Source organism: Pongo pygmaeus, chromosome 6 (assembly GCF_028885625.2).
Source record: "Pongo pygmaeus isolate AG05252 chromosome 6, NHGRI_mPonPyg2-v2.0_pri, whole genome shotgun sequence".
NCBI lineage: Eukaryota > Metazoa > Chordata > Mammalia > Primates > Hominidae > Pongo > Pongo pygmaeus.
This window is the reverse complement of record NC_072379.2, coordinates 145,942,508-145,956,365: the sequence shown is the minus strand read 5'-3', so window position 1 is coordinate 145,956,365 and position 13,858 is coordinate 145,942,508. Positions and strand designations below refer to the sequence as shown.

The 13,858-nt window shown below is 37.4% G+C and overlaps 1 protein-coding gene across 1 annotated transcript in view; it reads right to left on the bottom strand.

Annotated features, from left to right (window-relative positions):
- Nucleotides 1–13,858, bottom strand: part of CNTNAP2 (contactin associated protein 2) — a 2,269,257-nt gene that overhangs the window by 1,600,956 nt on the left and 654,443 nt on the right. Inside the window, exon 2 of the mRNA XM_054495308.2 lies at nt 12,268–12,378. Coding sequence (XP_054351283.2) covers nt 12,268–12,378 — 111 coding nt within the window. The remainder of the gene's footprint in view (nt 1–12,267; nt 12,379–13,858) is intronic.

Sequence of the window (13,858 nt, the reverse complement as noted above, 5' to 3'; positions counted from 1 at the left end):
TATTATCCTCTTGTTGGAATAAATTTAATCATCCTCCTCTGGGAATTCTACATGATCCTGTGAGAATGTATCACCTTATCAAAATAAGAGAAGAGTCTCTAGCAATCCCTATGACTCTCTAGTACCGAGAAATGACAATGTGCTAGCAGCCCTTCCTGGCTCTTGGTGCCTCCTCAGCCTCGGCGTCCACTCTGGCCGCACTCCAGGAGCCCTTCAGGCCGCTGCTGCGCTGTGGTGGTCCCCCTCTGGGGCTGACAGAGGCAAGAGTCCGCTCCCTCTGCTCGCCGGCCACGCGGGTTCCAGGTGGGCGCCGGCTTGGCGGCCGGCCAGCGCCTGCTGGGCTTGTTTGGGGGACAAGCTCCCTCTGGGCTGCTGGAGTGCCCGGGCTAGGTGCCACAAAGTCCCGTGGCCAGTGCCATTGAGAGGTGAAGCCAGCTGGGTTTCTCGGTCGGGTGGGGACCTGGAGAACTTTTCTGTCTAGTTAAAGGTTTGTAAAAGCACCAATCAGCGCTCTGTGTCTAGCTAATCTGGTGGGGACTTGGAGAACTTTTGTGTCTAGCTAAAGGATTGTAAATGCACCAATCAGCACTCTGTGTCTAGCTAAAGGTTTGTAAATGCACCAATCAGTGCTCTGTGTCTAGCTAATCTGGTGGGGACTTGGAGAACTTTTGTGTCTAGCTAAACGTTCGTAAACTCACCAATCAGTGCTCTGTGTCTAGCTAATCTGGTGGGGACTTGGAGAACTTTTGTGTCTAGCTAAAGGATTGTAAATGCACCAATCAGCAGTCTGTGTCTAGCTAAAGGTTTGTAAATGCACCAATCAGTGCTCTGTGTCTAGCTAATCTGGTGGGGACTTGGAGAACTTTTGTGTCTAGCTAAAGGATTGTAAATGCACCAATCAGCAGTCTGTGTCTAGCTAAAGGTTTGTAAAAGGACCAATCAGCGCTCTGTGTCTAGCTAATCTGGTGGGGACTTGGAGAACTTTTGTGTCTAGCTAAAGGATTGTAAATGCACCAATTAGCAGTCTGTGTCTAGCTAAAGATTTGTAAAAGGACAATCAGCGCTCTGTGTCTAGCTAATCTGGTGGGGACTTGGAGAACTTTTGTGTCTAGCTAAAGGATTGTAAATGCACCAATCAGCAGTCTGTATCTAGCTAAAGGTTTGTAAAAGGACCAATCAGCGCTCTGTGTCTAGCTAATCTGGTGGGGACTTGGAGAACTTTTGTGTCTAGCTAAAGGATTGTAAATGCACCAATCAGCAGTCTGTGTCTAGCTAAAGGTTTGTAAATGCACCAATCAGTGCTCTGTGTCTAGCTAATCTGGTGGGGACTTGGAGAACTTTTGTGTCTAGCTAAAGGATTGTAAATGCACCAATCAGCACTCTCAAAACGGACCAATCAGCTCTCTGTAAAATGGACCAATCAGCAGGATGTGGGTGGGGCCAGATAAGGGAATAAAAGCAGGCCACCCCAGCCAGCAGTGGCAACCTGCTCGGGCACCCTCATGTGCAGTGGAAGCTTTGTTCTTTGGGTCTTCACAATAAATCTTGCTGCTGCTCACTCTTTGTGTCCGTGCGGCATTTATGAGCTGTAACACTCACCGTGAAGGTCTGCACCTTCACTCCTCAAGTCAGCGAGACCACGGACCCACCAGAAGGAAGGAACAATTCCAGACGTGCAGGCTTTAAGAGCTGTAACACCGCAAAGGTCTGCAGCTTCATTCCTGAAGTCAGCGAGACCATGAACCCACCAGAAGGAGGAAACTCCAGACACATCTGAACATCTGAAGGAACAAGCTCCGGATATACCCTCTTTAAGAATTGTAACCCTCACCGCGAGGGTCTGTAGCTTCATTCTTGAAGTCAGTGAGACCAAAAACCCACCAATTCCGGACACAGTACCATAGAAGCCTGTACGCCTCAGAAGCACGTGATTTTAACTTCCACCCTCTAGAACACTCAGGGAGGAAGGGTAAGGAAGTCAACAATACTTTTCATCACCTTAAGAGTAGATCCTTATAAGACTTATTTGGTGGTCTAAGCAGAGGGTTGAAAACAAAACAAACAAAACCCAATTCGTTATCCATCCAAATATGTATGTGCCAGACACTGGCTAGAGAAAATTATAGAACATGCTTAATTATTCATACATATGCTCAGGCACAAACCTTGTAATGCAAAATAATTCATCCTGGAGGCAGAATAGTCTTTCTGGTTGTGGATGTCTGGTGAGGTGGAGGTTACAGACATATTGCAGACAAGGACTCCCCAGTTCAAACAGATACCATTGTCTATCAATTTTAAAGCAGAAGACAGATGCAAAGGAAATACATTGCAAAAGTTGCTGAGAATGAAAACCAAGCAAAATAATAGCAACATGAATTCCTCACCTTGCTAAGAAAATCAAAATAGCTAAGGGAAATAAAATAAAGTGACCTTTGGGTGAAAACCTGGGGAAGAAATCTCTCTACATTTTGTGTTTACATTTTGATGTTAAAGAGGCAAGAACAATAAAAATAGACTATCTTAAATGTCATGTTTTATTGTCAGCAATATTCACGTCAAGCATGTATCTGAGTTTTAAAGCAAGAGGATGAGTAAACAATGTTGATTGCTCATTCTTGGTGTATAGAAAAGGCAGCTAACAAAGGCTACACTGCTTTGAATTTTTATTAGTGACAATATTTTTAGAATTACTTTTGCAAGGCATGCATATAAAAGAAAGAACAATTCTATATTTCTTAATTCTGAAAGAAAAAAATGTGAAAAAGTCACTAATTTGCTAAGGGTATTAAGACAAGGGTCTGTTCATTTTAATAAGTATGACCTAACCAGGTTGCTAACAGAGCCATTATTAGATTAAATCCTCCCAATTGTCTTGGAAATAATTTGGTCTGTTTTTTCTCTTAATAAGTAAAATAAAGAAAAGGGATAAATAGTCACAAAAGCATGGAATTTTCTCTAATCACAGGAGAGTAGATATTGAAAAATACAGTCACTCATTTGGTATAGAGGAATTGTAATTTTCAGGTTTGAAGTATAGTTTTTACAGGTGCAGTTTTTTTTATGGCCTAAACTTGTCTAATGAATGAACTCTGTTCAATGCCACTCACCAACCAGCTGATGTGAGCTTCCCAAACGGCTACTTGTAAACTTGCCCTATTCTTTCCTGGACTTTATTTCTTCTTGTAGGCTACACTGCTCCAACTGGGATACAGAATGTATTTCTTATGAGCAAGATACAGTGTTAAGGACTGATACAATGTATTCTGTTACCCAAAAGCCAGCAGAAGTCGAAAGCCATGTATGTGAAATAACATCTTGAGATGAGAAAGGCATGCTTTATCAGCTCAACATTATCCTCACGGTCTCTGTTCTACAATATTGGAAGCATTGAAAGAATGTTGATATGAGAGGGCCATTCTCTAATGACTCTGAATATTCATTTTTAAAAATGAGATTTAAATTTCTAGTTTATTTATGATGATAATTGTGTTGGTTGTTATTACTCATCTGCTATTATAGTCTAGATTCCAATTGGCTACGACAGTGACCAAACAATTTGTGAGATAGTTTTTTGGAACAAAAAAAGTATTAGCAAATATTAACTCTTGGTTTAACAAATGATTCCTACATATAAGCAACGAGTATTTGAAATTTACAATTGGTAGAATAATATATGCAATAAATAATATTTTATGTATTTGTCCACACTTTTAGAAAATATTCTCTGAGAGTCAAACGTGCATAAGTACAGCATGAAAGTGCTTTCAGGCTGTGAAGAATTTTATTTTTAAAATGAATATTTCTGATGGTAGAAATCATTCACAAAAATTCTCCACCTCCTTATTTGAGATGTGAAAAATACTAAAGACTCTCTATGAATAAAGTTAGCATATAGGCTGGGCTCTGTGGCTCATGCCTGTAATCCTAGCACTTTGGGAGGCCAAGGTGGGTAGATCACTTGAGTGCAGGAGTTCAAGACCAGCCTGACAAACATGGCAAAACCCTGTCTGTACAAACATTAAAAAAACAATTAGCAGGTCATGGTGGTGCGAGTCTATAGTCTTAGCTACTCAGGAGGCTGAGATGGGAGGATCACCTGAGCGCAAGGATGTGGAGGCTGTAGTGAGCCCTGATCATGCCACTGCACTGTAGCCTGGGTGACAAACCTTGTCTTAAAAGAAAAAAAAAAAAAAAAAGCACAGGGATAAAGGAATATTAAATGATTATTCTCATAGACACATTTTGCCTATATTCTTGAATGGTTTAGAAAGAAAAATTCAATGTGTAAATATTTGATAAGCTTTTTGCCTAGATATCCTGACCATTCTCCAGAAATTTCATAGAAACGATATCTATGCACAGAGGGAGGTGTGGTCCAGACCACTAAGAATCTGTAAGAGCCCAGTAAGATCAAGACCAAGGAATTAAGATCTTTCTTAGCTACACGACGGGTGTTCAGTGATGACAGGGTCCTAGAGAGTGTCCACTCAAAATTTCTCATTATAGAAGTGAGTGAGGAATTTTGGCAATTGAACATAAGTAGGAAGTGGCCCAAGATGTCTCCTATGGGTAACGAAAAATCTAGATCCATATCAACAATCTTACAAAGGTATATCTATTCTTCACATCTTCTTAAATTAATTTTTTTTGTTTAAATACATTTCTTTGCTAGTTCAGATGTGGTTATCCCATCCCATATGTCCTAAACTTTATAGGGCCAGTACCAAATAGGATAGTTTTCAGTATTGTGTTTAAACTAAAATTACCAAACATATTATAATAATGAATTATTCGCAAACTTCCCCCTCTTTTAGACAATCAGCTGTTAATGTTGTGATCTAAAGAGAGTGTTAGAAAATTAATATTCCAGAGCCATTTCAAAGGCGGCAGCAGGGATCAATGTGATAGCATTGACGTTAAGCCAGTACATGATTTTCTCAATGGCAAATATTAAGATATATAGAATTTGGTACACAAAGGGGAAAATAGCAACTTCCTAAAAATAATTAACTAAAAAATTCTTCATCTCAAAAGTCCAAAATTGAAAAACTCTTTTATCTTTATTCCCCTTTCTCTAATTAAGTCTAGTTCATTCTGTTAAACTAAAAATCACTAGACTTATTATCAAAGAACTTTTATAATCAGTATTTTCAGGAACACAGTAGTGAACCCATGGGAGATACAACTATATTTCTAAGCACATTAAAGAAACCCCATTTAAAGCCCTTGATGTGCGCAGTGTTTAGCTAAATTTTATAAAAGCAAATCCCAAAGTGGAAATGTATTCTGTTGGCCTTAAAGATGTTCTGTGATAAAGGCAATCTGTGATTCTCCAAAAGAAGATCCCAGAGCACAAGATCTGTCCAGTCTGATTTGATTATGGAAACTTGTGTGTATATATGTGTGTTCACCACACATATTAACATTATGCACTTTGGGACACATTGCTCTATGGAAATTGCAACAAAACCTAGCACAGATTTCTATGATGAAAACAAAAACAAGGTGTTGAAATACCAACATTTTAAAATTTAGTGTAATGGTTGAAAGATAACAATACTATTTTAAAATTTAAAAAGGTATGCCCAAACAAAATATATGAGTCATTGCCTGGTGAGTTTGCTTTCAACATTCTATCATTTATAACAAGTGTCAATGATACACATATTCCTGTATTACACATTTAATTTTATAAAACTCCCAGTCAAGCCAAAATTTTGGTTTATCTTTGAGAATTAAGTAAAAAGGAATACATTAAAATTCACAATACCGTTAAATGGAAACTCTCATTCAATTGGGGAAGTGGATATAAAATCTGTGAGATCTTTAGAAGAAATCTTTGAAAAGTTATATTTAAAAGATAGAATATATAGGGCTAAGGAAAACAAAGGTGATACTTTTTATTCGCCCTAATGTCCAGAACAATTTTTTATCTGAGGCTTATAATAACTACATGTTAGTTTCTATAAGATATATAGATTCTAACAGATCAAATTCAAATGTCATTAAGATAATAAGAACAAAACAACACTTAAAAATCACTGGCATAATCTCTTTCATTTAGATTGAAAGGAGTTTGAGGTGAAAAGTCCTGCAGAATATATAAGTTACTGTAAGTCTTAATACCCCAAAAATACTGAAAGTTTTAAAAATGTTATTTTACTAATTTTTAAATTATTATGATAATATTTTGTCTTAGATGATAATGGGGGAAAACACACATATATTGGCAAATACACAAATTTGAACAATAAATTTTTAAGGAGGCATCATCTTTGTAATGACAAAGATATTTAATTCAATCCTTGTTTTAAAATGTTGGTATCTATAGTGTTGTTTTTAGAAGCTGGGAGTAACTTATGGGAAAGAGACTAATATTTCAATGCAACAAAGTTTGTGTAACTTGTTTCTTTTAACCTTCACAGTAGCTCTGCTAAACAGTATAACTGATTTTATTTTAAACTACAAGTAGAGGGACCATACTTCCAGGATTACCCTGGTGTAACTATTAGTGATATTCTCTTTTACTGTCAAAAGTTCCTGACTCAGATGAAAAATTATTCCATATTATATCCTTTATCATTATTATATCCTGGTTCAGATATAGTAATCATAGAAATCAGGAAACCAAGATACAATACGTTTAAATAATTTGCTAATCCCATGCTTGTCCTTGGTCAGCTCAGTACTGGAACTGAGACAAGCCACTCTCCTTTTACTGCTCAGCACTGCCTCAGAGCTGACAAAATCAGCAGGTGTTTCCAGGAGAGTCATTTGAAGATGAAGAAGTATGACCAGCCAAAATAGGATATCCTGAAATGCCCCATTAGAAAACCAGTTCTTTGAATTTTTCTGCTCCCAAGGATGTGCTTTTAAAAGGCAAATCATCCTGAGAGGTATCACTTCACTGATTACTTCATACTTAAGTAATAATGAATTATCTGTGAGTGAGAAAAGGAGCAAATTTTAAAAAGTACTGTATGGTAGAGGCTGGCAAAGGGAAAGAGGAAAAATATTGGAATGGAATCTGCAAAAATAGGGCAGAATCTTATCAATTGGGAACTTTAGTCTACTTCATAATTTAAGCCTTGATGTTATATTCTAAGAGAAAAGCTTCCTAATTAAGGTTAAAAATACTGCCTACTGTGGCTGATTCGGCCTGTCATGAGTAGGCCATATGTAACAAAGGAGTACATCACGGACTAGAGACAGCAGAAGAGTACCAGCAGGAGGAGCTAGGCCACACAGACAGACAATGCCCTCATGGACGCACTGTGGTTCCGTTCCCAGTTTATAGTATATCAGCTGCAGTTCTAGATTTAATTAGTTGTGACAGATCCTTCTAATATTTAAAGGCAAAAAGAGGAGAGCAAAGAAAAAGCAGAGGGAAAGAAGGTGTTTTATAAATGCAACTCAGAGACAAGAGAATTGAGAGTGGGAAAAAGGGAAAAATTTTCTATCTAGGAGTAGCAGGAATAATAGAATTCTCAAGAGTAGAGTAAGCTTTTACTGTTTGCTGAACCGCCTGGGAGCCTGTAAGAGGCAGCCCGGCATATTTCCAGAGGTGAACGTGTGTATGTAAGTGTGAGCTAGAGAAGAGGTTGGCGTCATGCTAATCACTAGAACTTCCTCTTGGCCAACAGGAAGTGGAAAATGACACCTGCCTACAGCGATTATCTGAGCAAGCTGTGGCATAAAGTCATGGTGGCAATTATGAACTTCTGTGGTGTCTTTTGTACCTTTTTATGTTAATTTTTTAAAAATTAAACTGGAAACTATGGCTTTAGTGATTTTTTTGTTTTTAAGTTCTGGGATACATGTGCAGAATGTGTAGGTTTGTTACATAGGTACACATGTGCCACGGTGGTTTGCTGCATCTATCAACCTGTCATCTAGGGTTTTTTTGTTTTGTTTTTTTTTTTTTGAGACGGAGTCTCGCTCTGTCACCCAGGCTGGAGTGCAATGGCGTGATCTCGGCCATTGCACTCGGCCATTGCAGGGATATGCTGTTTCAAACTTTCAAAGGTTTTGTATCTGTGCTAACCTTGGAAAGAGTAACACATCTAAGCGCTATTAACTCAGAATGACACAAGACTGGGAAGCCTTCAATGGATTAAAAATGTGGGGATAAATCAGAACACACATCACAGGAATAAGGTGTTGATAACAAAACAACAACAGCACCAACAAACTAAAAGCAGTGAGCTCCAAAAGTCATGTCAGAATTACACGTGGATTTTTTCATTTAAACATCACATTTCCTCCATACTTTGCCATGTACTGGTCCCTGACATCAAGATTATAGCAGATGGATTTGTATTGTGGAGACCCATAAACTAAATTCAATTTCATAAATATGTGACAATCTGTCATTTGAATATTTGCATTTATATGGTGCTTTCCTATGTATTCATAAACTTTCTCTCCAAAATGTATTTTAGGAATATCATTTAAGTAAATAATAAAACTTGAAGCCAATGTTTATCAACATAATGCTCAATTGAATTTGTTCTTTTCTGCATTTGTATAATTAGTAGGTTACATTCTTATATTTTTCTGTTAGTATATGATCTTCTCTCTTTCAGATGCTTGTATAATGTCTGTATCAGATGACTCTTGCCACTTGTAAATTAAGAAAATGTATCTCCAACATTCCTGGATTCTGTAATGTTCATTTTTTTTTCTGCTTGGAATTGTCTGTCTTCTTTATATCTTCCAGATATATAACATCATGCTATACTTAGAGAAAAAAATCTCTTTTCTCTCAATGCAAGCTATTAGCCACGTATATATTATCAAGAATTTCACCCTATATGGCTCTTCTCCCAAGGGCGTTTGCATATAAATTTTAGAGAGGAAGAAGATATTTTGTTGTCCAACCTGACCAACATGGCAAAGCCCCATCTCCATTAAAAATACAAAAATCAGCCGGGCATGGTGGGCACTCTCCTATAATCCCAGCTACTTGGGTGGCTGAGGCAGGAGAATCACTTGAACCCAGGAGGTGGAGCTTGTAGTGAGCTGAGATCATGCCACTGCACTCCAGCCCAGGCAACAGAGCAAGACCCTGTCTTAAAAAAAAAAAAAAAAAAAGTTTTGTATTATAACAACTATGTATGACTTTCTTTTTGTTTTTCCTTGGAGAGGATATAACCTTCCTTTCTCATGCTAGTTCCCTTGACCCACACTTACGTGGCCAACAAGGGTGAAGCCCTACACGTATGTGTCTTGCTGTACCTGCAGGGACAGAGCAGCATAAAGGGTGAAGATATAGCTTAGTGACCTCACCATCCGTAAAAATTAGGGAGCAAAAATGAGAGGGTTGGGGAGGGCGAGTTATGTCATTATGGACAGCATAACGCTGGTAAGCAAAGCAGTCTTTAGAAGCCAAAAAGTATGTAGCTGCACCTCCCCACGTAACAAATGATAAAATGGGCTACAGTGAAGTGTAAATCTATATGTATAGGACAGACAACACTTTCTTTCCCAACATGGTAATTTCACTCTAATGTATGACAATCCAGTATATCAATAGTCAAAAAGAGATGAACTTCGGGTCACACAGTTAAGAAACTATAACTTTTGTTTTATTTTTTTTTTTGCTTTTGAAACATCTGTCTTTCTGGAAATGCATTCTATTTCTCTCTATCTACCTACCTACCTATCTATCAATCATCTAGGTAGATATAAATATATATTCTACAAACTACAGACAAAACTACTGTAAGGAAAGTAAAGACACTCCTCAAATCCTAGTGTCCAAGTTAAAAAATATATTAACATTTTGGAAGCTTAATATCAGATATCTGACTCTCTATATGAGTAGATAAATACATAGGTAGCTCTAAATGATGTAAAGTGGTAACTTGTATTATGTTAAAACAAAGAAAAAATAACTTAACTTTTCTAGAATTAAATGAGAACAAAAAACCTATATATATTTTTTTTTTCTAAAGGTTGTTAATTCCCATAAAAAAATCAAAGGCAGAATAAATTTGTACCTGAAGTTTCAGCATCTGGTAGCCTGCTACTCTGAAAGGTTAGCAAGAAAAAATACCCACATCTCTCTAATTCCCATAATTGACACTTTTACATTTCTGTGCCTATAACATTTATACTCTCTCCTACAACTACAGCTCCTACATTGTTTAGTCGAGGTCTTATATGGAAATAGGTTCCTTGCTCAACACCAGTCATGTGGCCACAATTTCTTTATTGTGCACTTTCAATTTTCTCATTGGTGACTAGATTGTCTCATTTGTATTCCTGAAGTGCTGTTTGCATGATAGAACCTGACTCGCCCAAATTTACTAAGCAAATCATCTTCTTCAGTCATATTTTCACTCAAAACTTTTGAAAGTAACATTTTCTGACTCTGCTTCCATACCTCACAGGTCCTTTATGTCTCTCGGTATTATTGCACTTCTTTTAGGGGAACAGTCCGTTCTCTTGGGACCTAGAATTATATGGTATCTCTTTTTCATAATTTGTCCTAGATTTCCTAGTACTGGGAAGATCTGTATCATAATTACCATTTGGGTATGGCCAGTCCCTTGTTTCATGTTTTTCTGTCTATATTCGTTGTTTTAGTTGTTTCCAATGACTTTTATGAGAGAGAAATAAATTACAATTTATATTATTTCAACATCTTTATGCAGAATTTTTGATAACTTATAGTAACTCAACAACTCTCTCATGTCCATAGCCTGATGAATATCAGGTTATAAAAATGAGCTAATTTATACTAATATTACATTAAAACTGCATTTTTGTTATGTTCCTCTACCTTTGCTTGTGTATCACTCTTTCACCAAGTCTTTTTACTGACTGAGACCTCTTCATACATCTGTGAATACCTTGTATATTATTCTGTATACACTAGGCTAGCTTTTTCCTATCTATTTTCTTCTCTTTTTTGGTCTTTCTAAATCTGATATGCCTTTCTTTTCTGATACAATATTTTTTCTTCCTCTCTTTATTTTTCCTTCTTCTTGTTCTTCTTTTGGGTTTCCTCCTGCTTTCTTTTTTCATCTTTGTTTCCTTCCTTCCTTCCTTTCTTCCTTCCTCCCTCCCTCCCTTTCTCCTTCCCTCCCTTCTTCCCTTTCTTGCTTCCTCCTATATTCATTCCCTTTTTTTTTATTTCTAGAATTGGTTGATTCTAGATTGTTTTATGATTTCACATTTCTTATTTTCCTTTAGCTTTATTAAGGTGCAGTCACAAAAAATTTATATATTTATAGTATACAACATGGTGTTTTGATATATGTATTGTGAAATAATTAACTCAAGATAATTAACATGTCCATCACAACACAGTTATTTTTTGTAAATGATGAGACCACTTAAAAGCTGTTATTTTAGCGATTTTCAAGCTTGCAACATATTATTAACTATAGTCACCATGCTACATAATAGATATCCAAAACTTATTCATCTTGTCTAACTAAAACTTTGTGTCTTTTAACAGATATCTCCATTTTTTCTCCCTCTCCACCGAAGCCCCTGTCAACCACCATTCCTGTTTTACTGAATTAAACATCATGGTCTTTGTTGTTTCATATTTATCTAAGATAATATTGTTTCTTTCCTTTTTAAGTTGCCATTTGCTGATATTTGTACCAGTGTTCCTTTGAAGCAAAAGAGTTTTTTGCCTCTGTCCTTAACTATATTCTTTTACTCTCAGTGAATTGCTAGAAAATTTGAAACTGCCATTTACTAACAAATACCATGATTTAAGGTCAAGAATTCAAGTTGTAGTTGCACACATCTAACTATTTTTTAACACAGATTTTATAATAGAGCTACACTCTGGGTACCGGAGAAAAAATTACAAGGGGCATTTGCATTTTCAATAGGAACTAATGTTTTACATTAATATACAGTAAATACAAAGTGCTGTTTTTAATACACTGTACGCATTTTGGGAGTCAATTCTTTTTTACATCTTTCTAAATGACTTTCTGATTAATAGGAATTTTAATTCTAAACGTTTATGCCATTTTGACTTTATTATCCCAGGCAACTTCAAAATGTCTTCCTTTTTGACGTACTATCTCTAACTTCCAGCCTAAGTTTTCCTATGTTATTCCAATGTGGAGATTACATGAGAGGTTAATGGCATCTATGGATCTTCTAATAGAAGTGGCAAGAGTGATTTCTGGTGTCTGCCAACATCTGTTGTGTGATTTTATATATATATGGTTATAAATATAACATGTTCTTATTTAACATGTTTATTGATAAAAGAATCAAAATTTGGCTTACCTCCTCTCTTGTTTATCTTGGCATAGCCGGGAGAATAGCTACCAGAGATGGAAGAGGAGCTGCTGAAAGCCCCATGGGGGAGTCCAGAGACAAGTGGCTCATCACATTTTTCTGAAAACAAAAGACAGAGAGGGAGAGAGACACTCAACAACAATTTCTAAATAATGATTGGTATGTGTTGGTTAAAAAATCATTGAATCTGTTATGTCTTTTATATATCTTTGAAACAATATTTAGCAAAGGAATTCAGGCAATTCTGTTATCCTAAATATAATATAACACAGGAGCAGTTTATATAACCCTGATAGTCAAATGGAAAACCATAGCAAAGCGCATTACTCCGAAGGACTTCACCTCAGTCTTGCTATCTGAGAATCATGAGTAAAATTGAGCTTCTTCCTGTAATAAGCTTTAGTATCTGGCATCTCCTGGAAATCTTCAGGTATTTATACATTATAGGAACAGAGAACTAGAATTAATAAGGTTGGAGGAGGAAAGACAAAAAGGGCTCCTACCAAAGCCAAAAGACCAAGAAATGGGGAGTTGCTAACCAACATGTATAAAATTTCAGTTATGCGAGATGACTAAGTTCTGGAGATCTGGTATGCAATATTATACCTCTAGATAATACTGAACACTTATCAAGGCAGATCTCATGTTACATGTTCCTACTAGAATAAAGAGGCCGGGAGTGGTGACTCATGCCTGTAATCCCAGCACTTTGGGATGCCGAGACGGGTGGATCACCTGAGGTCGGGAGTTCAAGACCAGCCTGACCAGCCTGACCAACAGGAGAAACCCCGTCTCTACTAAAAATGCTAAATTAACCGGACATGGTGGTGCATGCCTGTAATCCCAGCTACTCGGGAGGCTGAGGCAGGAGAATTGCTTGAACCTGGGGGGCGGAGGTTGCGGTGAGCCAAGATCGTGCCACTGCACTCCAGCCTGGGCAACAACAGCGAAACTCCGTCTCAAAAATCAAAGAAAGAACGAACTAGACATCAGCAAGTAAAGACAGAGTAATCATCAACTAGAAAATTATTACTGACAGAAAAATTAATCAGTTCCCATCATACTCAACCAATCAACTGCACTGAAACCAGGCGATACCTCAATTCTATTTGTAACACTTTCTGCACTTGGCTTTTATAATGTCATTAACATTTTTTTTCTCTTTTTTCTCATTAGCTGCTTGCTCTCTGATTCCTTTGATGGATCTTTCTCATTTTGCCAATGCCTAAGTGCTTCTAATGTTAACGTGGCCAGGACTGTTCTGAGTCTACCCTCCCTCTCTGGGAGATGGCATGGAGGGCTATGTCTTCAGATACTGGCATGTTCCAAATCCTACTGCCTCGTTTCAACTCCATAGCTACAGATCGGGCACATACAGCTTCCAGAGATCACTGTTACAAAAGACTGTGTGGTCTTCCGGCTTCCTCTCTCACTCTGCTATAGTTTTGCCGGCAGCAGCTGAACAAACACTTTTTAAACTGTAAGTGAACGTGTGGCTGTGGTACACAAAATGTTCTCTGGCTCCTGCTCTCAACTTGGCGTACTGTTTGAAGTCCCCCTGCCCAACCCCTGCTACCCC